Source organism: Hibiscus syriacus, unplaced genomic scaffold (assembly GCF_006381635.1).
Source record: "Hibiscus syriacus cultivar Baekdansim isolate YM2019G1 unplaced genomic scaffold, ASM638163v2 tig00116943_pilon, whole genome shotgun sequence".
Classification (NCBI taxonomy): domain Eukaryota; kingdom Viridiplantae; phylum Streptophyta; class Magnoliopsida; order Malvales; family Malvaceae; genus Hibiscus; species Hibiscus syriacus.
Genome location: NW_024063478.1, coordinates 375056 through 398750, shown reverse-complemented (window position 1 = coordinate 398750; position 23695 = coordinate 375056). Strand labels below are relative to the sequence as shown.

Below are 23695 nucleotides of genomic sequence, written 5' to 3'. Positions count from 1 at the left end.
ATAAAATATCTGATCTACCGACAAAGAAATTCCATTAAATCTGGTTTATTTATGCAAATCCATATTACCCAAATCATACCAAAAAAACCAATTTTCCATAGAGCTCGAACTCTCCTCCTTATTCTTTGTGAAAACCATGCCTCTAAGAATTATTTTACATTATTAGGGAACACCAATTTTACTTTCCACACGCTACACCAACGTTGCCAAACTTTCGAAACTAAATCACAATGACATAGAACATGATTAATTGCTTCCGGCTCACTTTTACAAAACAGACAGCAAGACTGATCATTGCAATTGACTCCTCTCTTTTCCAGGTCTAACATGACCGTCAATCTATGATGAACTACTTTCCACACAAAAGCGGATACCTTAGGAGGTGCAAATTTAAACTAAACCAATCTCCAAATTGGGTCTTCCATCTTACCATCGCAAGCCACTTTTAAACAAAATGATTTCAGATTATAGCTATCATCCTGCGCACCAGACCAAACTAATCTATCAAGACCTTGTTCTACACTGACCGCTCTGTTCAAAACATGCCTGAATTCACTCCAAATTGGCTTTTCCCATTCGGAAAATGCTATTATCAGCTCAATCCTCCATTCCCATACTCTGTGAACCCAACACCCAAACTCCTTGATCTTTTCGCATTTTTTACAGCTAAACCATATATTCTCGAAAAAGAATTTTTTAGGGAAACCTTTTCTGTCCAATAATCAGTCCAAAAATCAATATTATTTCCATTTCCCATTACACACCTCAATTCAGCAAGAAAATCCGACTCATTAGACCCAGTCAGATTGACAATATTACGTCACACCCTAGAAGATTTTTTATTTTTTTACAGCTTTTGGAATGATCGAATCCTTATCATAGTTATACTTAGCTACAACTATCTTCCTCCATAAACTATCATTTCCACACTAAACCTCCAAATCCATTTATTAAGTAAGGCACGATTCCTAGTTTTAACATAAAAAATTCCCACCCCTATGTGATTTCGGTCTATATATGCTACCCCACTTAATTTAGTGAATACTCATATCCGACTTAGAATTCCAAACAAAGTTCGTTATGAATCTATTAATCATATCAGTTATGGACTTGGGAATTGAGAAAATAAACATGTAATACACAGGTAAATTAACTAAAATAGATTTAATCAGTGTTAACCTTCCTCCAAATAAGAGCAATTTACCTTTCCAACTTTGAAGACGATTTCTAACTTTGTCCAAAATGGGCTACCAACGAGACTTTGAATTCTTCTGCTGCCCTAACGGTAGACCCAAGTACGTCGACGGAAGCTATGCCCATCCATAATGAATCGATTTTGCCCAACTCCTAACTCTTCTTTCTTCCACATTAATGCCGAATAACTTAGTTTTTTTCATGTTAAGCTTCAAACCATCACCCACTTCGAAGATTTTTAGTACCCGATTGAAATTTAAAATCGACGTCGCTTTTGATTCGGAAAAAATGAGCAGGTCATCTGCAAATTGGATATGCGATAAAACAATGCCTCCAAACCCTACTTCAACCCCACAACAAAGACCAAAGTTCATCTCCTTCTTTATCATACCACTGAGAGCCTCGCCAACAATATTAAAAAGTAGCGGCGACAACAGACAACCTTGTCTTAGTCCCCTCTTGATTAGGAAACTGTTAGACGGACACCCATTAACTAAGACAACAATCGTAGGAGTTTAAATACAAAAATTTACACATTTTCTCCATCTTCTACATAAACCCATTTTCTTTAGAATCATATTCAAAAAATGCCAATCAATTGTATCGTAGGCTTTGCTAAAATCTGCCTTAATCAACACTGTTTCTTTCTTACTTTTTGTCAACACATCAATGACTTCATTGGCAATCAAAATACAATCAGCTATCTGTTTACCAGTAATAAAAGCGAACTGGTTCTCTCCAATCACTTCAGTGAGAGACATACCTATCCTCCTCGCCAATACACAAGATACAATCTTGTATATACTACCCACTAAGAAAATAGGTATGAACTCGTCAGGAGTACTTGCCTCTGCTTTCTTCGAAAAAAGCGTAATGAAAGATTTATTAAAAGAAATGTCTTATACTCTGCCCCAGTAAAACTCCTCCATAAACTTTATAACTTCGCCTTTAATATGCTTCCAGAATCTCTAAAGAATTTGTAACATCCCAAATCAGGGCTAGTGACTAAAATGCAAAATTTGGAAACTTTGTGTTTAATTTTGAAATAAGTTAAAAGTTCATGGTCTTAATTGGAAATATTTTGTGAAGGATAGTTTAGTAAAAATTGAAAGAAAGAAGGGTAAAATGGTTATTTGACAAGAAAGATTTTTATCTTTATTTTATAAGATATATAACATATGGGAAATGAGAGAAATTCTCCAGAGTCTTCTTCAGTTTCTTCTTTCTCTCCACCACCGTGGGTTCTTGCATAAGGTAAGTTGGTCTCTAGTGAAGATTTTCTTTCGTTTTAAAGTTGGATTTTATTCTTGTGATAGTAAGAAATCTTAAGTAAAACTTAAGGTACATTAAAACTCTAAGATAATTAAGTTAGAAAAGATTAACGATGATATGGTTATAAGTGAAATCTTGGATTTGAGTTAGTAATTGAAGTTGGAAGTGAATTTTTTTTTCATTAGTCATAATAAGAAATTCAAAGTATTAAAAACGAATTTAGAACATGTTGATAATTTGGTATGATTCTTGAATTTCATGTAGAGGATAGAATTTTGAAGGAAAAGATGTGTTAAATGGGTACAAAATGGATTTAAGTGTGTATATCTGAGTTAAGAATATGAATGGGGTTAAAGTATGAAAGGTTTGGGTGAATAAGAGTGAATTTTCATGCTTAAAATTGAGTTCTGGGCAAGGGTGTATCGGTGCCCATTCAACAGGTACCGATACCTCAAGAGAAAAATTCAGAAAAATATTCAAAAGGTACTGATACCTTAAGGAGTGTATCGATACCCCCTTGAAACGAAAATTTCAAATGTAATTTGGGTATCGATACACAGGAAGTGTACCGATACCTCAGTGAGGGATGTATCAATACCCTATATAGTGTATCAATACCTACGTTAAACAAGGAATGAAATTAGCCTTTTCTTTTTTAGAAATACTGATTATATATAAATGTATAATTATGTATACATCGAGCGTAAGCAAGTTCCGGAATGACTGGAAGATTAGAATTGATCAAGAAGAGAAAGTACTCCATATGAGTAATTGATAACAAGTGAGGCACAAGTAGTGCTAGTTATTATGTATAAGATGCTTTATGGAAATAAGACTTATGATGAGTCTATTTCCCCTATTAGATTATATGAGTTCATAAATGCAATTGTTGTATTGATATGATTTCTTTGTGGATATGAACACATGCATATGTTTATAGGTTAAGTATACGAATATTAGTCATGAGAATACATGTTTATATGATACATGTTAAGTATCCATGATTTATGTGAACACATGATATTATGATATAAGTGAAGTTATGTGATACTAGATTATGAAATTGTATGAAAAGGGTTATATGAGCATGTAAGATAAGTTATCAGTTCATGAATCATATAAATTAGTATAATGGTCTTTTGTATTAAAGGAAAAGTGAGAGAAGCTAATTAACATTTGATCTTTCTGATAATAGGAGATTATAGAATAAGTCATGTAATTATATGATCATAAGAGGTAAGCCTATGATAAGATAATGTAATAAATAAGAATGTAATAGAAGTTATGTATAAGTGATGAGTTATACAAATATAAATCATAAAATAATGAATCATGAGACTATATGAGAATAGTATATAAATTAGAGGACATGAACGTAAATGATAATACAAAATTATAGGATAAGCCTTATAGGAAATTGTATATACTTAAAGTAAATTATGATATAGGAATTATCGAATGAAGAACTATAAAATTCTATGAGAAGGTTAAAGGTGTTATATAATTTCAACAGAGAAATTAACATAAGAAAGTGAACTAAGATCAAGGATATTATAAGATACATGTGAATAAGATATGGTAATGATATACATGTCCTATGAACACAAGAGAAGTGTTATAAGATAAGTGACATATGATTATGAAATCATATGAAAAGTGAAATGTACACGTGAATATGTGAAATGATATAAAAGAGAATGCCCATGTTAAGTGTCAGGAGAGCTAGAGGTATAGTTGGCATGCCTAGAGTCGAGGGTTACCTATGTCTTTCGAGACATATGGATATTTTACCTATGTCTTTCGGGACATATGGACATGATTACCTATGTCTTTCGGGACATATGGACAATTACGTATGTTCTTCGAAACGTATGGATAGGTCCTTCAGGACATATTTCACATGCCACTCAGTGGACCTTTATGTGACCTGTGGTGATAGCATATGTGCACAACTTCAATGTACTCGCATATCTTTAGTTCTCACATGTGTACATGGGCTAATAAAGAGACAATTTTGAATACAATGTATCTAATATATATATATATATATATGATGTATGATATGAATTATATGACATGATATATGTGTGTTATGGTTATTGCATCTGTTACATGATATACATGAATATATGTTAATGTATATGTTAATAAGTATAAATGGCTTATATGATGATCTGTATGTGTATATGTATGTAATTGTTATATGAAAAAGTATATGAGTGGTATGATATTATGGCATAAAATATTCATGCATAGTAGTGGATATAAATTTCATTGGATGTGTTTTTATGCCTCACTAAGTCATAGACTTGGCGTGTGATTGTTTTATATGTAGGTTCCGAAAATCGAGAAGAGAAGCTGAGAAGAGCGAGACAGGTCAATCACTTTTTTACGAAATTCAGATCAGAAAAGAATTTTTAATCATGGGGTCCTTGTTATATTTAGTTGGCATGTCCTTGTTATATTTAGTGTGCATGTACTAAAAGAATTAAGTCGAATATGCTCTGAAATGTTTATAAAACCAACTGATTGTTTTTAATTAAAGTAGTCATTTTCTTGAATTAAGAACTTAAATTTTAGCCATTTTTGTAAAGAAAATGTTTTGAAAATTCAATGTGACACCTCAGACTCGTATCCGGGTCGGGTACGAGTTGGGGGTGTTATAGAAGTCCAAATTGAAATCGTCTGGTCCTGGCGTTCTTGATTCATCGGATGACTTAATTATAAACCAAACCTCCTCTTCCTTAAAAGGACTCTCAATTATCCTTCTGGTGGCATCATTTATTCTCTTGAGGGAGATATCAAATATCTTTAGAGGAATTGTTTTCACCTCGTTATAGCCTGCACGAAAATAGTTAACAAACGCTTGTTGAATTCTAACATGATTCTTGTAAACCGAATTATGAACCTTCAGCTTAGTAATCTGATTTTTTTGACCCCTTGATACGACTGAGAGATGGAAAAATTTCGTATTTTTATCGCCCTCTTTAAACAACCTAAGCCTAGATTTCTGTAACCATTCTCGTTCTTCATTCCTTAAAGCAACCCACAATCTTGCCTTCAACAATGTAATCTCCGACTGAATTTGAATATTACTAGTATCCGATAGCTATATATCTTCTAACGAATCAATCTTTTTACCAATCTCTTCAGTAGAATCAATGTTCTTCTCTCTGACTGCTCTCTCTCTATCATTGGTCGCAATTTTTTCCAGCGGCAAAATTTTGTTCAGACCTTTACCTTTGTTAACTTCACATAAATCTCTGATTCTTTTGGCCAAAATAGGGTAATTCGTCTAATAATTAAACCATTTAAAATGTCTAATGAACTTGTTTGATATGTTCTCTTTCAGTACAATCGGTTTGTGATTAGATAATCTCCTAGAAAGTGAACATTACACCAATTGGGGAAACATACTAAAAATTTCAGTTGATATAAAAAATTTGTCGAGTCTACTCGCTACCACATTACCACCTCCCCTAAACCATGTAAACAGACTACACAGATTTGGCACCTCAATCAACTCACAAGTAGAAATAAATTCTTCAAAAATCCTCATCGCAACCAATTGATCTTGAACCCCTAATCTTTCGAACTCCATCCTAACAATATTAAAAGCTCCCCCCACTATCACAGGAATATTCTAATCAGAAATAACATAATTCAATTGCTCAAAAAAATATCTCCTATCCCCTTGCACATTCGGGCCATAAACGTTAATAATCTCTTTCACCCTGTTGTTTAAAACTAACCTCCTTTTAGGAGCTATCATTCTCCTAAGTACTATTTTACTACTCACATCAAACACATTTTTATCCCACATTGAGATGAGCCCACCCGAAGCCCCTTCAGTAGGCGCAAAGGCTAATTACCTATCAGACTTCCCTTTTAATCTTCTTTGGATATAACCACTAATATCAATGCCTTTGACTCCTACAGCATAACCAAAATAACCTTATTCGATTCAATAACCCTATAAACATCTCTTATCTTTTCAAATTTCCCCAACCCTCGAACATTCCAGGATAGAACAGATAAACTAGATTCCATAAAATTGAAACACGCACATATTTAGACACAACCAATAAACAAAAACATACTCAACACTAACCCATTAACTCGATCGATTCCAATCTCTGTATCACATCTATTCTCGACCCTGAGAACTCTACCCCAAGGCTTCTACAATAACTAGAGACTCATCCACTTCAATAGATACCCTCTTTATGCCATCAGAGTGTTCCCCACCTATGGTTCCATTTTGATTCAAACTACTTCTTATATTATGCCTTTCATCATGTCCATTAAAACCCTATTTTTTCCTTTTCGTATTGATGAATCTCGTGGATGCTTTGAGACTAACCCGATTCGCCCCCATCGAAATTGATTTTGATAAATTATCAACAAATGGGTTAACTGGATCTTTATTCTTCCTCAGAGAATTCCCAATTTTGACTACACGTGTTTCAGCAGAAACCACCTCATCCATTACTTTGAGGGATGACACCTCTTCTTTTGGCACCTATAGAAGCCTTGAACTATTAGAAGTAGTTTGGGTCACCCAAATCAATTATGATTCCCTATTGATTGCCATTAGCCCAAAACTCTCATCAGCAGGCTGCTCGGCTAACCCAATATTAGAAATAATGGGAACTTTATGCATCCCCTCTTCAGAAGCACTCGTGTATTCCATGATGGCTTCTGCATGCAACGTTCTTCCTTCCAAAAGTCCATAATAATTATCACACCTCTGACTTACTGAATCAACCTGTTCCTCTACATTAAGACCTCACTCGAGACCAACACCTGCAACATACTCATCTTCGAAAATTAGAGCATTTGTTTCTTCTTCGTCATCAGCTCGCCACGCTCCACCCCTCACTAGGGTTCCATCGATGAAGGTTCTAGCCTCTTCCTGAACGTCAGTTTGAATTTTTATGGAATAAATACATCATTTGAAGATAATGGAAATTTTTTCTGGAATGGATGATTCGAACTGAACTTCCAGCAACACTCTTGCTACATCAAACCTATCTCGATCAGTATTTTCTTTATCAATAAAAAAAACTCTTCCCCATAAGCTTCCGATATCCTTGAAAAACTTCTCACTCCAAATAGAAAGAGGAACGTCCTTCAGAGAGACCCAGACTTTAACTTTAACTCTATTCTCATATCCTTCCATTAATTCAAGCTCATCAAACCATAACCGAAATACTTCATCTCTTTTTAACCAACATACCTAACGATCATTTTCATTTTTGAATTGAATAATCATCAACATGTCATGCCATATACTAACCTTAACGTCCAAGCCTTCAGCTCTAAAGGTTGTTTGGATAATATTTTCGTTATATCTATTTTTAATTTTACCAACCAAACTGTTTTCTCTCCACGATAACTCCTTATTAGGAATTAGGATATTACTGCTTACAACATCAGGAATTGATGAAGAACTGACCTCGCTGTCATCTGCAACATTTACATGCACAACAACATCAGAACCTCTAGAGTTCCCATCCTGCTGGCCATCTACCTTCTCGTATGGCTTCCCACCTTCTGCCTGCAAACTTCCAAGAACTTCTTTGAATGACCTAGTGTCCCTTAAAGCTGGCTTCCATACCTTTTTAAATCTTCTTCCAACATCTGCCCTTACTTTTACTTTCATGAGATTTGTCATGGAAAACTTTGATCTTAAACCTGTCCATCACCCTACCGTCCGCTCTAAGAACCGTTGTATTTGCTTCAGTTCTGCTTCTGTACCCTACAAACACAAATGTAGATCGAGCATATTATCTTTTTCTACTTCTATACGCATTAAACACATCTATTACATCACCATAGGCCTGAAACACTTCCTTAAGAGTAGAGACGTGAATCCTTTTGCTTATATTATTGACGAAAACTGTGAAACCGGTGAAGAAATGAATAGATCTCTCCACTTCACCATACCTACATGAAGCTCTTGCCATGAAGCTCATAGCGTTTTTTCCACGAAATTAGACAACTAAATCTTTGATCTAATCTACTATATGATAATTATATCTATTTACAATGTCAACCTACATATAACTATTATTATCCTAAGTCTAACAATAAAACTCTCTTTAAGATTCTCTAAATATTTATCTTTTTCAATTCATCTATCAATTATTGTCTATAATTTTTCGTTCAAATTATAAAAAACAAATTATCACGAATTATTACAATCTTATTTTTACCATCAATATATGTATATATATATGAATAGTAACATTAAGAACTTGTCTTAGGTATTTCTTTTGTTAAAGATCAAGCTTTTAACTAAACTATTACTTTTGATTTGTCCGAGATTGTTAATCCTAGGAAGCAGTGTCAAGCTTTGCTCGAGGGTCCGTTCCATTTCCCTTTTTTACTTTTTCTTTTTGGCGTTTTTTTATATATAAGTTCTAATCAATTTTTGTATCTTCTTTCTGAAAAATTGAAAAGAAAAGAAAAGCAGTCAAATTTGAAGAAAGATCTCATGCCAAGTTGCCAACCGGTCATAATTTAAGTTAAAATAAATCCAAATTTTAGAATCCTTTTTAATATATACGCACTCAAAGTTCTAATAAACATGACTTATCAATTTCGAATCATCATTTTCTCATATCATAAATATTTAAGACTCAAATCAAATTTAATCAATTTTTTATATCCCTAACAATAGTAATATAAAATATGTATCAGTCTTTTAATCTCTTATTTAAAATTAAATCAATTTAAAGTCATATTTTATAATTAATTTATGTATACATGGATTTAATTATCGTATTTTAATATTGATCTCTTTACTCTACGAGTTTGTAAATCTCAATTGATGATGGAACTAAGAAGAGACATGTGGGGTGTGGCAAAAAAAATTATAAAGTTTGAGAAATTTTAAATCGAGACAATGGTTTAATAAAAATTAAATTATCATTCATTCATCACTATTCACACAATAATGATTAATGTATTGTAAATTACCATATCATCACAACGTTAAATATTTAAAGGCCATATGATTAAAAGGTAAATTTGAAAAGTCTAGTGTTATAATTGTAATATTTTAAAGTCTAATTAGTAAAAAGTGAAACTAGATCAAAGTTGAGTAAAATACACAACTGATTTATGTACATAATCTTATTGAGCCATTTGATTATTAAAATTTATAAAATATCATTTGATTATATGTCATTATTTTATTGAATCATATGAGTATCAAATGTTATAAAATGATCACTTGATTATTCACATGTTTCAAATTCATTACTTTTTAAACTGGGATATGATAAAATCTAATCTCAGAATCGTTTGAACTATATTTTATGGATTGAATCTCTATTTACACTGTGTCGATAAGTCAATGCTTGAAATATTATGTCGTAAAGTCAATGTTTAAAAAAAACTATAGTGACAACAACATCAATAAATATGATTTTATCATATCTTAACCAATATATTAACATTTATCTTAAAAATTGATGAATTTAAACATATGAATAACTGAATGATCATTTTATATTTTTTAATAATCGATAGACTCAACATAATAATATTATAATAATCTTATATTTGTGTACTTTACCCATGCGTGCCGCGCAAGCTGGCAAAACAGATCTGCTGTGCTGACATTCTTCCCTTTTCTGTTCTCCGACCCCTAAACCCTGCAAATAAACTCGCTAGAATTTTTCATCTCTTTCCCGAAAAACTAAAAGGGTAAGTCGATCTAATGGCCACCGGGCTCGCCCTCCGTCTCAGATCCCATCTCTTCCGCAATATCCTCCGTCAGAAGCCTCCAGCTCCATCCACCTTCATATAGCCGCCGTCGATCTCCCGTATCGCGCAACCTCCCATCTCTGCCATCAACCAGTTCTTCGCATCCCCCACCATCCGCTTCCTCTCCACTTCCACACGCCGCGTCCCCACCATACCTGAAAAGGTCAATATCGGGGCCCAAGCCCGCCAGCTCCAGACCCGCCGTCTCTGGACCTACGCCTTAACCTTCGGTTGCGTTGCGGGATTTGTAGTTTTAGTTCTCAACAATTTTCAAGATCAATTAGTTTTCTACGTTACCCCAACCGACGCCCTCGAAAAATACACGAAAAATCCTTCGAAAACGAAGTCCAGACTCGGCGATCTGGTTCTGGAAGGAAGCGTGATTCAGCCGGGTTCTTGTAAAGAAATGGAGTTTGTCATTACCGATTTGATAACCGATATTTTGGTTCGGCACGAAGGTTCTCTACCGGATTTGTTTAGAGATAGACATTCCGTTGTGGTTGAAGGATTTGTTAAGCCGTTTACGGAAGAAATTAAAAGGGACGTTTCTTCGAGGAGCGTTTCTACGAAAGCAAGGAGCGGCGACTGTTACTTTTCGGCCACCGAGGTTCTTGCCAAGCATGACGAGAAGTATATGCCTCAAGAAGTTGCAGCTGCCGTTGAGAAGAACAAAAAGATTATTGAAGAAGGAGCCAAGGAATCGATGGTTTGACATTGGTATGACTGACAAATTTTCTTATGGTAATTCTTTGCTTTATTTGGAGGCTTATTCATTTTGATTGGAATTTTTGTAAACTTATCGGCTGAGATTGAATCATTGAATAGATGGAGAATTAATTTTTTAATGGAATTATAATACCACAGAGAGGAAGATGATGAAATCGAAACATTTGAGGCCTTTTACTTTTCTTCTTCTTTTAATTCTGTTGTTGTACTGCCACTAATGTGGTTTTTACTAACTTTGAATAATGCATTTCAGAATTTACATTATTTACTGTTTGATGAATGGATTTGCTCTAGCCTCTTGTCATTCTAATGTTATTGCAGGCAAAGCAAAATGGGTTTTACGCTACTATTGTTAGTTTATTTTATTGCTCTTTGGATTATAGTGTTAGGCAATTGATGCGAAATCAGCTATGGGAACACCATGCCTGTAATGATCAACATGAACTAAACTCATTAGATTTTTGTTTGTTCATATTAACAAGAATTTGTCAAGCTGTTTTATTTCTGCTAAAAAACTAGTATCCGCCACATGCCATTCTAGTTTAACCTAGTATTGTGTATGTTCTATTATTGAGCATTTGCGATTTTCTATGGAGCTTATCATTTATAATTTGAAACAGATTGTTTCATGTTCTTGCTTTCTGCTTTGTTCAATGTTGATTTCTTCTCGGTGATTGTTTCTTAGTAATCTAGTGATAATTCTTCCCATTTTTGGGTGTAGAGGTGGTGATTATACGAGGTTTATGAATCATGGTTATATAGATTGAGTATGGATTTTTCTGTGAATGATGCAAAATTAAGATAAGTAGAATCTCTTTGTTGGGAAGCTTGACTGCCCCTCGTCCTACGTTGTCTTCAACAAATGTAACACGGGATTGGGAACGGTTGATGATTAGTTAATATTTGCTCTGAATGGAGACATTGACTGCCACTCCATCCATCTGGGATTTGATTAGTTATTATTTACCTCATTTTTTTTGGAACATGATATATTAGGTTTCATCTGTACTAGTTTGGTGCTAGATTTATTTTTTTCAAGCTAAGGGGAATTATTTTCTGCTTGAAAGACATCTTAATTCTTTAAAAGGTTCCGATGTATTATAATATTCAATAATTGAAACGCATGGTCGCATAGGCAGGTACTTGGACTTGAACAAGTGGCAATGGTCTCAATTGTCAGAACTCAACGACATATGATCCGAGAAAGCAATCCCACACCGTGATTATATTTACAGCAAACATTTCACCACTTCAATTTCTTAACTTTTGCATGCATGCAACTAGAGACTAATGGTTACTCCACTTGCAGCATTGACATAACGAGGTGTCGTCACGTCCGAGTTCGAAGCCGTATGCCAACCGTGCTTTGTTGGGTCATATTTTTCTCCATCGCCCCAAAGAGCATACGCTTCCTCTCCGTGGACGGCATCGTCTCCAATCGCAAGTTGATTATCAGGCATCCTTTTAAGGGTATAAACAGCCTTATTACCAGAAGAATAAAAGTCGTTGACGCAACATTCCAAGCAGCAACAAAAAAGGCACCTACTATTTGCTTCATGAATTGAGTCCCTCCATTTCCACCATAAAATGCACCCCTTGTGTCTCTTGGTAGTATGAGCCTGCACAGATCTGGCTCAGCCAATAGCCCCGTGAGGAGGCCGCCTAACAAGCCGGCCACCGCGTGCGTGTGGAACACACCGAGAGTATCATCTACCTGTGGAATACAGTATTAAAATTCAAACTTTTCACATATTTTGTTTATCAATGGTAATATAAAACTAATGAATTCTAAACACAAAACCCAGTGGAAATTTTTAATTAAGAGTGGGTTTTCATCTTTTATATTGCTTTTAGGGTGAATTACATGTTTAGTACTCCAATCATCATTTTTGTTCGTTTTCATTATTCAATTATTTATTTTTTCAAAATCATACGTAATGTTATTTTTTATTTCATTTTGATTATCAATTGTTAAAAAAATTAATATAATTATTGATGTGATTTTTTATTTTATTTTTTTAATGATAGTATGGTATTGTCTTATGATGATACTTCATCATTACACTAAACTTTTTAACGATCAAAGAAGCATTAACGTTTCTTTCGTACGGATTCACTAATCTGCAGATATTACTGAAGCAGCTTTCTGGAGTGCCCATCACATTAACTTGAGCAGTGAAGTATTGGGAAAGGGTTCGCAAGCTAAGGACATGGTGAAGCCATAAATGAAACATAAATGAGAAGAAAGGTTTGATTCGGTCACCTACCTGTTGTAGCCAACTGCATTTTTTTGTGAAGAATCATCATTGTTACCCATGGAATACTCCCCGAAAGCATTCCCATTACTATTGCAGCCCACGATTGCACTAATCCTGCGCCAAAGCAAACTTTTTAATGATTTTTTTACCATTGTTCTTTTCTAAACATTTTAACTTCTAACGTTTCGTTTTAGAGAAAAAACCTCTAACGTTATTTGAATAATTACTTTGTCTTTTTTTTGAGCACTTTGACCCCCGATATTTTATTGAGGGTAAAATGCTCCTCTTTGAAGTGTTAATTGTTTGTAACTAATAATTTTCATCCTACGAAAAGACTTTTTACCTAAAATGAAATATTGTGGGCCAAAATACTAAAAAATAATTGTTTAATCAAACTTTAAGAATATTTTTAACATTATACCTAAAAAAATATAATTAAATCTACAATTGTAAAAAATTATTAATTTTAAATTATAATTTTTTAATTGTGGACCTTTGGTAGATGCTCTTCTTGTCTAGATCCAGCAGTGATACTGACTAAACGTTAGATATAATTTTGAGAAAAAAAAAAGTTTAAGAGTCTAAATAGATTAAAGTGAAAGTTTATGATTTTTTTATCCTAAAATGAAAATTTGTGGAATCAAAATACTTAAATAAAAAAAATATGAACAGAAATAACTGCGTTTAATAGTAGCTTTTGTATTTTCCTAAATATATTCATGGTTTAATTTTATAAAAAAAATATAAAAATCGAACCTGCTCCCGGAGTGATGCAAACCAGGCCTGTCATCATTCCCTGAACAGCTCCGATTACCGAAGGTTTCCCGAAGAATATAACGTCGAGAGATGTCCAGACAAGAAGACTGGCTGCCGCACAAACGTTTGTGTTGAGCACTGCCATCGAAGAGTCGATATTCGCTGCATACGGTGCTCCGCCATTGAATCCCGACCATCCCATCCATAATAACCCTGCACCTGCAAGCATTAGCAGAACATTGTTCGGGGGGAATCGTTCCCTGTCGCTCTTTATCCTCGGTCCAACCTGTTTCGATGTTGTACCGATCGTAAAAGCCTCGAAATTTGATAAATTAATACAAACGAATAGACAATAGAGTGATTCATATTACCCAGTACGCGGCCGTGAGACCGGCGATGCCGGATGAGAGGTGAATAACGTAACCACCGGAGTAATCGATGATAACCCAGTGATAGAGAAAGCCTCCACCCCAAAGACTAAAAGCTCCGACCGTATACGAAAATATAAGCCAACGAGGCACGAAAGCCATCCAGGCCCTAATATCCATTCGGCCGAGGACTGAACCAGCTAGCAGAATAAGAGTGATGGCAGCGAAAGTGAATTGGAAATATACGAGCGAAGCCATGGGATAGAAAGGCTCCGTGGTCTCGTCGTTGCCGCTGGTGACCCAGTGCCGACTCTCAGGCACCTTGGATCGGTTGACAAGGTAGTTTTGTCCGAGAGCCGGCGCACCCTTGCCCCAGAAAGGGAGGAGTTCATCCCCGAAGGCCATGCGGTAGCATAAAAGGACCCAACAAATGAGGACGGCGGCGAAGGTGTAAAGAGCCATGAACGCGGAGTTGACGGCCCATTTTTTCTTCACGATGCTTGCGTAGAGGATTACGAGTCCGGGCATGCTCTGAATCCCAACGAGTGTCGAAGCTATCATCTGCCATGCATTGTCCCCTTTGTTTAGCCATGGTGGCACTGCTGGGGAGCTCTCGTTTGCTGTGTAGGCTATCTGATCCATGGCTAAACAAAGAACGAGATCAGATGCATTGCGAGCAAGATTCTTTTTCCTTTGTTACAATACGTGTATTCTTTGGAAGGTTTGTGTGAAGAATTTTGTTTTATTTTTGGGTAAATTACAAAATTTTATCATTCAATTTTCTTCCAATTCTTATTTTAGTTATTAAAATTTAATTTTTTAATTTAATCAATTGACTTTGGATCACATGTTTTGAATACTCGATTGTTAATTTCTCCAATTTTGTGTGACTTGACTTTTTTAATTAATTTTTAATCATATAGGTATCAACTCAAATTTCGACCACTGCTCTTCGAGATTGATCATCACGTCGATTACTATTATCAATAACCATTAGACTCTAAAATTTTCATATCATCTTATTTTAATCCATTAAATCATAATTCAACCTCTGTTTTATCTAGATCTATTACCTCAACTCGAGTAACTACCCCTTAACCACTCACAGCCCATCTTTCATCACCATCATTAATTACCCAAGTTAAATAAAAAAAAACTATTAATCTAACTTAATCTTAATACAACTCAAGATATAATTGTTTTGTCTCATGATATCTTGATAGAAAATGAGACTTGTAAAAGGTCAAAATTATATCGTTCTATCTACAATTTCTCGATACCTTATTAGACTGACTGAATAAATGACATTGATCTCCATTAATCCTTTCAATCATGACCATATATTTTTAAGTCTCAATCGTCGAAGGGCATAGAGATATCCCACTTGTAATAAGAGGAACAAATTTCGTCTTAACTACTTATACTTCATTACATGATTCTTATTATATTCAAGCGTAACTTTTATAGTTGTCTAATTATGTTTAATCACAATATTCTTTATATTGAGAATTATAGTGATTTCATGTCTAAGGATTTAATGACAAATATTTAGAGAATAATTTATAACTTTAATCCATGTATTAATTTAAAGAAGGGTCGATTTAATATTTGGTATTAACAAATACATTTAAATTTCATTTATATTTCATATACATATTCATATCATAAATATCTATTAAATTTTATATTAATCTTAATATATTGTTCTTACCATCATAATAATCTATTATGGATATTTAAAATAATTAATAAGATTATTTAAAGATATTATTATATAATAAATATGTAAACTATAATAATAATAAATCCAGTAATTAAAATAATACATTCATACAATAACCATATGATATTATTACTAACAATGTTCAATGGCTTGAAGTTGGCGATTGAGTTGGTTCAGGAATCCTTCAGATAAATCTAAACTATGGACGAAGAGCATGAAGAATATGACATTTCAGTGACACTAGCAATTAGAGAAAACCCTGGTGTTGGTGGAAAGTCACGACGAATAATAGTCGAAATCTAGGCAGATGAAGGAAAAAAAAAGGAAAAAAAGGATGAAAAAGAAAAATTGTATTTTGTAAGAATCCAAAATGACGTGATTTTGGTAAATTTGAAATTTTCAAAATGATGTCATGTTGGTATAAGTTTTCTTGTCATAATTAACAACGAAGTGATCAAAATAAGAATAATTAGAAATTTTAATGATTAAATTAATTTTATTGAAAATGTAGTGACTAAAATAATATTGTGAAGAAGGTTTAGTGATGTATATTAGAATTTATTCTTATTTTTATAAATGGTGATTCAACTTTGACTTTTTCCAAGTTGAAAACTGTTGTTTGGCCCACGCATGTGTTGGCCGTTAAACCGTAGCGAACTTTCTTGGTTAGTCAACGCATTTGCTATGCGGTATTATAATATGAGAACAAATGGCATCTTTGCATGTTTTTTCTTATTATTTTTTTATCCTTTCGGATTCAGGGTTTTTTTTATTAAGGCGGATCGATCCGTATCGTACACTTAATTTTGGCGGATGAGTCTTCCGACAAGAAATTTTTACATACACAATAACTGGAACTGGAGAATTTGCTCAAACGATATCAAATTGCTTACCATTTGAATTAACCTTTGTTAGTGCATCTTTTTCTTATATTATAAAAGGATAATTTTTCTATATCAAATATTAATGTTAATGTCAATAAAAGTTAAAATAATATTAACTATTAGTATATCTCGAGGTGGATCCACTCTTAATCTAAGATAGACACATGTTTACCATGAAATTCAAATTTTCTTTAATTTGTTATTTATTTTATTAATTGTGTCTGTCTTAAAATTTTATTTGTGTCCATCTCATATTAAAAAAATTATATTATTATTGTATGTGTTTTTATTTTTAAAAAATATTTCTAAATTCACTACCGAGTTTATAGAAATACAAGATCCGTAAATATTACATTGGGCCAATTTTTAAATTTTAATAAAAAATTAGAATTTAATATTTATATTAAAAAATTACTCAAATCAATTTAAATATAATATTCCAATCATTGACATCATCCGCGTTTTTTATTAAAATTGCTTTACTATTATTTTTGAATTATAAAGTCATTTTTATTAAAATAAAATTTACAATTAATAAAAAATAAAAATAAAGATAAATAAAATAAAAAGTTAATAAATTTTAAAAATTTGAATCGAACCGTACGGGAAAGATTATAAACAGAATCTGAGATGCCGTGATAGTTTGTGGAAAATGATTAAGCAAATAAAATTTATTTTATTGTTAATAAAATAGTATTAGTAATATTATATTTTGATTATCCGTGGAATTTAAACGAGAAGGGATGAGATCATAGTCACTCAGTGGCCGATGCTTACGCGATTTCGAACCTGACACAAACTATTATTATATGTTGCATTATTTCAGACCCTATAAGTTAACTAAGAATCTTTCATGTCCTGATTAGGGTTGATTAAAATTATATTTTTATATCTTATTAATTAGGTTTTGATATATATTATATAATAAAAAGCATAGTGTGAAATTTAACATTTAATGTTTATTAAAATGATCATTTTAGTTTAAGGAGGGAGTTAGGATTCCAATTTTAGGGAATAAAATATAATTAACTATAGAAAATGAGGACATCAAAGTATAATTAACCATTAAAAATAAAGAGATAAAATCAAAATAAACTAAAATTAAGACTTCTAATTTAAAATTTTCCTATATATTTTTTAATAATAAGAAAATAGGGACAGTGCTCCCCGAGACGAAGCACGGTTTCATCTCTGTTTTGGCCCATCTTTTTTAAAATATTTTGAGGACAAAACACTCCCTTTATAGATGGAAACAATTAGTTTGCACACGATTAACACTTTAAAATATATGTTTTTTTTACTCTAAAATGAAACGTAAATGACCAAAATACTCTAGAAAAAAAAGAAAAAATGTTAAAGTGACAATTCTATCAGATGTTAGAAGTCTTTTTATCCTAAAATAAAATATTAGAGACAAAATACTCTAAAATAAAAATAATTGCCAGAATGATTATTTTAATAAAATGTTAAGGGTTAATTTTGGCATATTAAAATTTACTTTAATAATGGGTCACGATTCAAGGACCCGAGCTCTTGGTTAACATATTGGGTCTGAAAGTAGAAGTGGTTGAACTTAAATGGGTTTAAATAAAACCAAAACCCAACCCAAAAAGAAGAGCAAACGCCTTCCCTGCATGCCCACAGCACAATGATGAACCAAAAGACAACATGTCCCATGTCAATTAGAGCGTGTATTTTCGAATATCGAATACTATTTAATCTAAAATTTTAAATATTTAAAAATTCAGATTATTAAAATTATGATCCGCATTTCGTGATCTGAGAAATTCAATTTGTAAGGCAAAGCTGGGAGGGGCGATGAACTGGGCTTGTTAGCATTATTGGGTAAACTCTTCTAAGGTATACTCCTTTGTTTTTGGATTTCTAGATAATTCGAAATTAAATTTTAGTCGATCCGTATACGATATGATTATCAGATTTTCTTTAGATATCTGATCCAAAATTATCTGAAAATAAAAAGGAGATAAGATCCAATCAACATATTAACAAATCGATCAGATTGAAATTTTTACACACCCCTAAATTGTCAACGTAGCCATGTATAATACATTGTGTAATATGTGGGGATTTAGAAGGCTATATATGTGTCGCGGCCGTCTTTCGGTTGGGTCCGGAATTGGGCTTCGACTTGAAAAATATTGTTAGAGTCACCACCGATCATTTAAAAAAATATTTAGGCTGATCGGATACCATCTTTCCTGATCTGCATTTTACCAGAAATATGTCGGGTTCGGAAGTCAGTTACAGTCAATGAAGGATTAGCACCCTTGTACTGCCCTTTCGGTACCAAATAATTTGTTGGTTGTCTTAATTGCGGAAATTTGAAATTTAAATTAAAATTTAAAAACCCGATTCCAATTGCTTACCTTCGATTGATTAAAACATTCCCTAAAAAGTCAAGAATATTGTTAGATTGCAAAATGAAAATAAATATGAAAAAGAAAGAAAGGGAAAAATATTAATAAAATATATAAATAAAGATGAATAGAATTAGTAGAAATAATAATAATAATAATAAAATAAAAAAACAAAATAAAAAAAATAAAAAAGGTGACATTTTGAAAAAAAATGTTAAGAAAAAAGTTAACAACAACAAAAAAAGGAAAAAAATAAATAAAATAAAAAAGATTCAAAATGCAAAAATTAAAATAACAGTGGCTAAATCAAAAAATAATAGTGGCTAAAATATTAATATTAACAAATAAATGCTCAAAATGAAATAAACATAACTCCAATTAATGGTTGAAAAATAAAGTTACAAAGTGCAGGGACTAAACACATTATTATCCCCTTTTGTTAAAAAACACGGAAGGGTTGAGGGCCAAAACGACGTAGTTTCGATTTTATTTTTTCTCTCATTTCCCCTCATTGGGAATGGCCGACCACCGCCCCGGTGGCCAATTCGTCGCCTGCCGATGGTCGGAAAAATAAAAAATCACCTAGAATATTCTCCTCAACCCCGATCCCAAAACCGAATCCTATTACTCCAAAAAATTAACCCTATAGGCGTATATCTAAGCCTGAAGTTTTGATTTTTTACCTTGAAGCCGACGTCTTTTCTCCTTCCGACGACTCGCTTCTCGGTTCCGACAAGACTCTTGTTTTCTCGGTGTTCTCCCATGAAACAAAGTTTCGAACTTTGTTTATTTTCACATTCGGTTTTCGAAAGTTTTCGCCTTTGGGCTTGTTTTGGTTATTTTTTGGTTCAAATGTGCTGTATTGTTTCTGTTGTTGTTGATGATTTTGATGCGGATGGTTTCCGATGTTGGTTCAATGTTTGTGGCGTTGGCTGTGTGGTTATTGTTGTGGCTTTGTTTTTTCGACTCTGTATATTCTTTTTGGTTTGGCCTCACCGTTCGTTCGATGATCTCTGTGTGGTCCTTTTGTTGCTCCCGACCGGGGCTTTTATAACCCCCATGGCCGACCATTTTGAGCCCCAAAATGAGGGGTTTGTGATTGTTGTGGGTTGTTGGTTAACCGAACATCCCGGGATGGTTCAGTCCCAGGGATCTCGACTGGTCGTTCCTGTGTGCATTGGCTGGCACGTGGTATTCACGCCCCCCCGAGCCCTTCATACATCGCCTTTGCCTAGAGTTGAAACCCTAATTAGGGATTGGGTTGGGTCAGGTCCAAATCTGGTTGGGCTGCTGCTGGACTCGAACGTTGGACCCATTGGACTTAAAAAAACAAAGAAAAATAAAAATAAATAAGAAAAAATATTGATAAAATAATATAAAAAATAAAAATAAAATAAATAAACAATATAATAAAAATATTCCAAAAACTATATAATATATATTTTCAAAAATGTTTTTAAAAACTATATAATATATATTTTCAAAAATGTTTTTAAAAACTATATAATATATATTTTTTCAAAAATATTTTAAGAACTATATATTATATAAGTTTTCAAAAATGTTTTAAAAAACTATATATTATATATATTTTCAAAATGTTTTAAAAAACTATATATTATATATATATTTTCAAAATGTTTTAAAAATATATATTATATATATTTTCAAAATGTTTTAAAAATTATATTATATATTATATATATAAAACCGATTTTAAAAACATAGAAAAAAATCTTTCAAAAACTATTATAAAATTTCGGACGAAATGGGTGTCTACAGTATGGCTTCTGAGATTCTTCGGTTTAGGCTTATGATAAAAAAGTGGACACAATGAAAAAAAGTTAAAAGTTGGTTCGAGAATTATCGTAGTTATAAAAAAATTGAATAGTTTTTTAAGGGTAAACTACATGTTTAGTTTTCCAATTATAATTTTTGTTATGTTTTGATAATTATTTTTCTTTCAAAATCATACATAACATAACATTACATTTTGATTTTATTTTGATCGTCTACCGTTAAAAATTTCAACAAAATTATTGATGTGACATTTTTAAATAGAGTCAATGATGATGTGACATTATCTTATGATGACACATCATCATCATTAAGTTTCTAACGGAAACTGACCAAAATGAAACCCAAACTAAACTTAAGGTATGATTTTAGAGAAAAATGGTTGAACGACTAAAACAAAATAAAAGTGATACTAAACATGTAATTTACCTTTAAAAAAATGATATTCGTTAAATAATTCACAATGTTTATCGTAACTACGGGAAAAGTTAATGGGTGAACAAGTTATTTCAACAATTATTTTAGTTATGAGAAACAACTTTCCTCAAAGATGAAATTCACCAAACTTTTATAACTTTTTTCAATGAATGCAACTAATGTTAGGGTAAACTACATAGGTCATCCAACTTTTAGAGCGTTTGTATTTTGGTTATGTAACTTTTAAAACTTATAATACAATCACCAAACTTTTAGTTCGTTTTCAGTAATGTTCGTGACATTACCTCCCGTTAGTCTCATCTAATGTGGCATGTTAGTGTTATTTTTTAGCTTAATAAAATAATTATTTTAACTTGTCCTAGCCGTCTTTCGGGTGGGCTTGGAATTGAGCTTTGAATTGAAATAAAAGTGTTAGAGTCGCCACCGATCATTTTAAAAACATTTAGGTGGATCGGACACCATACCTTATCTGCGTTTTACCAGAAATATGTCGGATTCGGGAGTCGGTTACAGTCAAAGAAGGATTAGCACCCTTGAACTGCCCTTTCGGTACCATTTTAATTTATCAGCTGTCTTAGTTACGAAAAATAAAAATAAAATTAAAATTTAAAAACCCGATTCGAATTGCTTACCTTTGATGGATTGAAAGTACTACTGAAAAAAGTAAAAAAATATGTTAGATGGAAAAATAAATATTAAATAAATCAAAGAGAGAATTTTTTTTTGAGAAAATAACAATAAAAATGTTAAGAAGAAGAAATAAATAAATGAAGAAAAATGTTCAATCTTTAAAAAAAATAAAAGAGTGTAAAAAAACAAAAAAACATATATATTAAACAATGTTAAAAGAAATAAAAAAATATTAAAATTAGAGAAAAAATTAAAAAAATATATAAAATAAATAAATAGATAAATAAATAAAAATGTAAAGGATCAAAATAGCAAAAAAATGTTAAAGAACTAAAATGCCGAAAACAGAAATTTAAAGGACTAAAATAGTTAAAATAGAAAGTTAAAGGTTTAAACCCTAAATATACATAAACCAAAGCTAAAAACGAAAATATTAAATAACAAAGGTACTATAAATAAAAATAACCCACAAATTAAAAATAAGGAATAAAATGAAATAAACAGAAACATACAGGACCACACAATCATTAAACCAAATACTGAACAATGACTAAATCGAACAATTACAAATTCAGTGACCAAATTCGAAGATAAAAAAATAAAATATTGTACAATAACAGGACTAAATTGAAAATATTAAAACATCAATGCTCGAAATAAAAGAAAACAAAGTTTCCTTCTATGGCTAAAATGAAACATTACAGATGATAGAGGGACCTAAAGTGGGATTTTTCCACACGCAAAAAATGCCCACTGGTTCTCATCGAAACTACGTTGTTTCTTTGAGGATATATAAACCTAACCTAAAGGCTTCCTTACCTCATTCGTTATTTGGTTCATTTTAGAAAAAATAGGGAGAGAGAAAAAGTGAGAGTTCTCTTAACTCTCTCACCGGTGAGGGAGGATCCGCCGTTCACCGGCGTTGACCCACGGCGGTCCATGACGACCGGAGAGGGGAAACCACCCTCAAAACATGCCTCTTTCCCTCCCCAAGCCGAATCCCACTTAGTTTAGCCTAAAAAAACCCTTAGAGCCGTAGATCTAGGTTTTACCTCTCAGGTATTTTTGAAAAATCGGTGACCTTGGGCTTCTTGGCTTCGAAAAGAGGTAATATGCTTCTCTCTACAATCTTTTCTCTCTCGTTTTTTATTTTTCGAATGGGTTTGAATACTTTTTCGGTATTTTTGTTGCTTCTGAAAAACCCGTCCTCTTCTCCCCCTTTTTCAATAAATTTATAGGCTTAGAAAACCCCTTTTTTGATTCGATTTAAAGTCCTATTTTGACTCAAAATACTCCTTTATTTTTGGTTTTAGAGTCCTATGTGTACTGAACTTCTTTGGTTTTTTTGACTTGATGATGGTGTTAAAAACCCCGGTGAATAGAGTTGTTGGATACGGCTGGAACGAGTTGTGGATGAAAAACTTCTCCAAGTCATATCGATCGTCAGATGGTGGGTTGATCTGACAGTCCCTGATGCGCGGCACCAAAGGGAAAG

General features: G+C 32.7%; 1 protein-coding gene and 1 pseudogene across 1 annotated transcript; one reads left to right on the top strand and one right to left on the bottom strand.

Annotated features, from left to right (window-relative positions):
* The first annotated feature begins 8141 nt into the window (after window positions 1-8141).
* On the top strand, window positions 8142-11103 carry LOC120188297 (cytochrome c-type biogenesis protein CcmE homolog, mitochondrial-like). Its single transcript, XM_039191755.1, has 2 exons — window positions 8142-8222; window positions 10286-11103. The coding sequence occupies exons 1-2, from the start codon at window positions 8142-8144 to the stop codon at window positions 10952-10954; spliced, it is 750 nt and encodes a 249-aa protein (XP_039047686.1). The 3' UTR covers window positions 10955-11103.
* Window positions 11104-12246: 1143 nt separating this feature from the next.
* LOC120188296 lies at window positions 12247-23141 on the bottom strand (annotated as a pseudogene).
* Window positions 23142-23695: the final 554 nt, after the last annotated feature.

Excerpts from the sequence above, each read along its gene's own strand:
- LOC120188297 (XM_039191755.1), top strand. The coding sequence starts at position 8,142 with ATGGAAAACTTTGATCTTAAACCTGTCCATCACCCTACCGTCCGCTCT. Across the intron at positions 8,223-10,285 it reads TTTGCTTCAGTTCTGCTTCT|CCGCCGTCGATCTCCCGTAT; the intron begins GTACCCTACAAA and ends ACCTTCATATAG.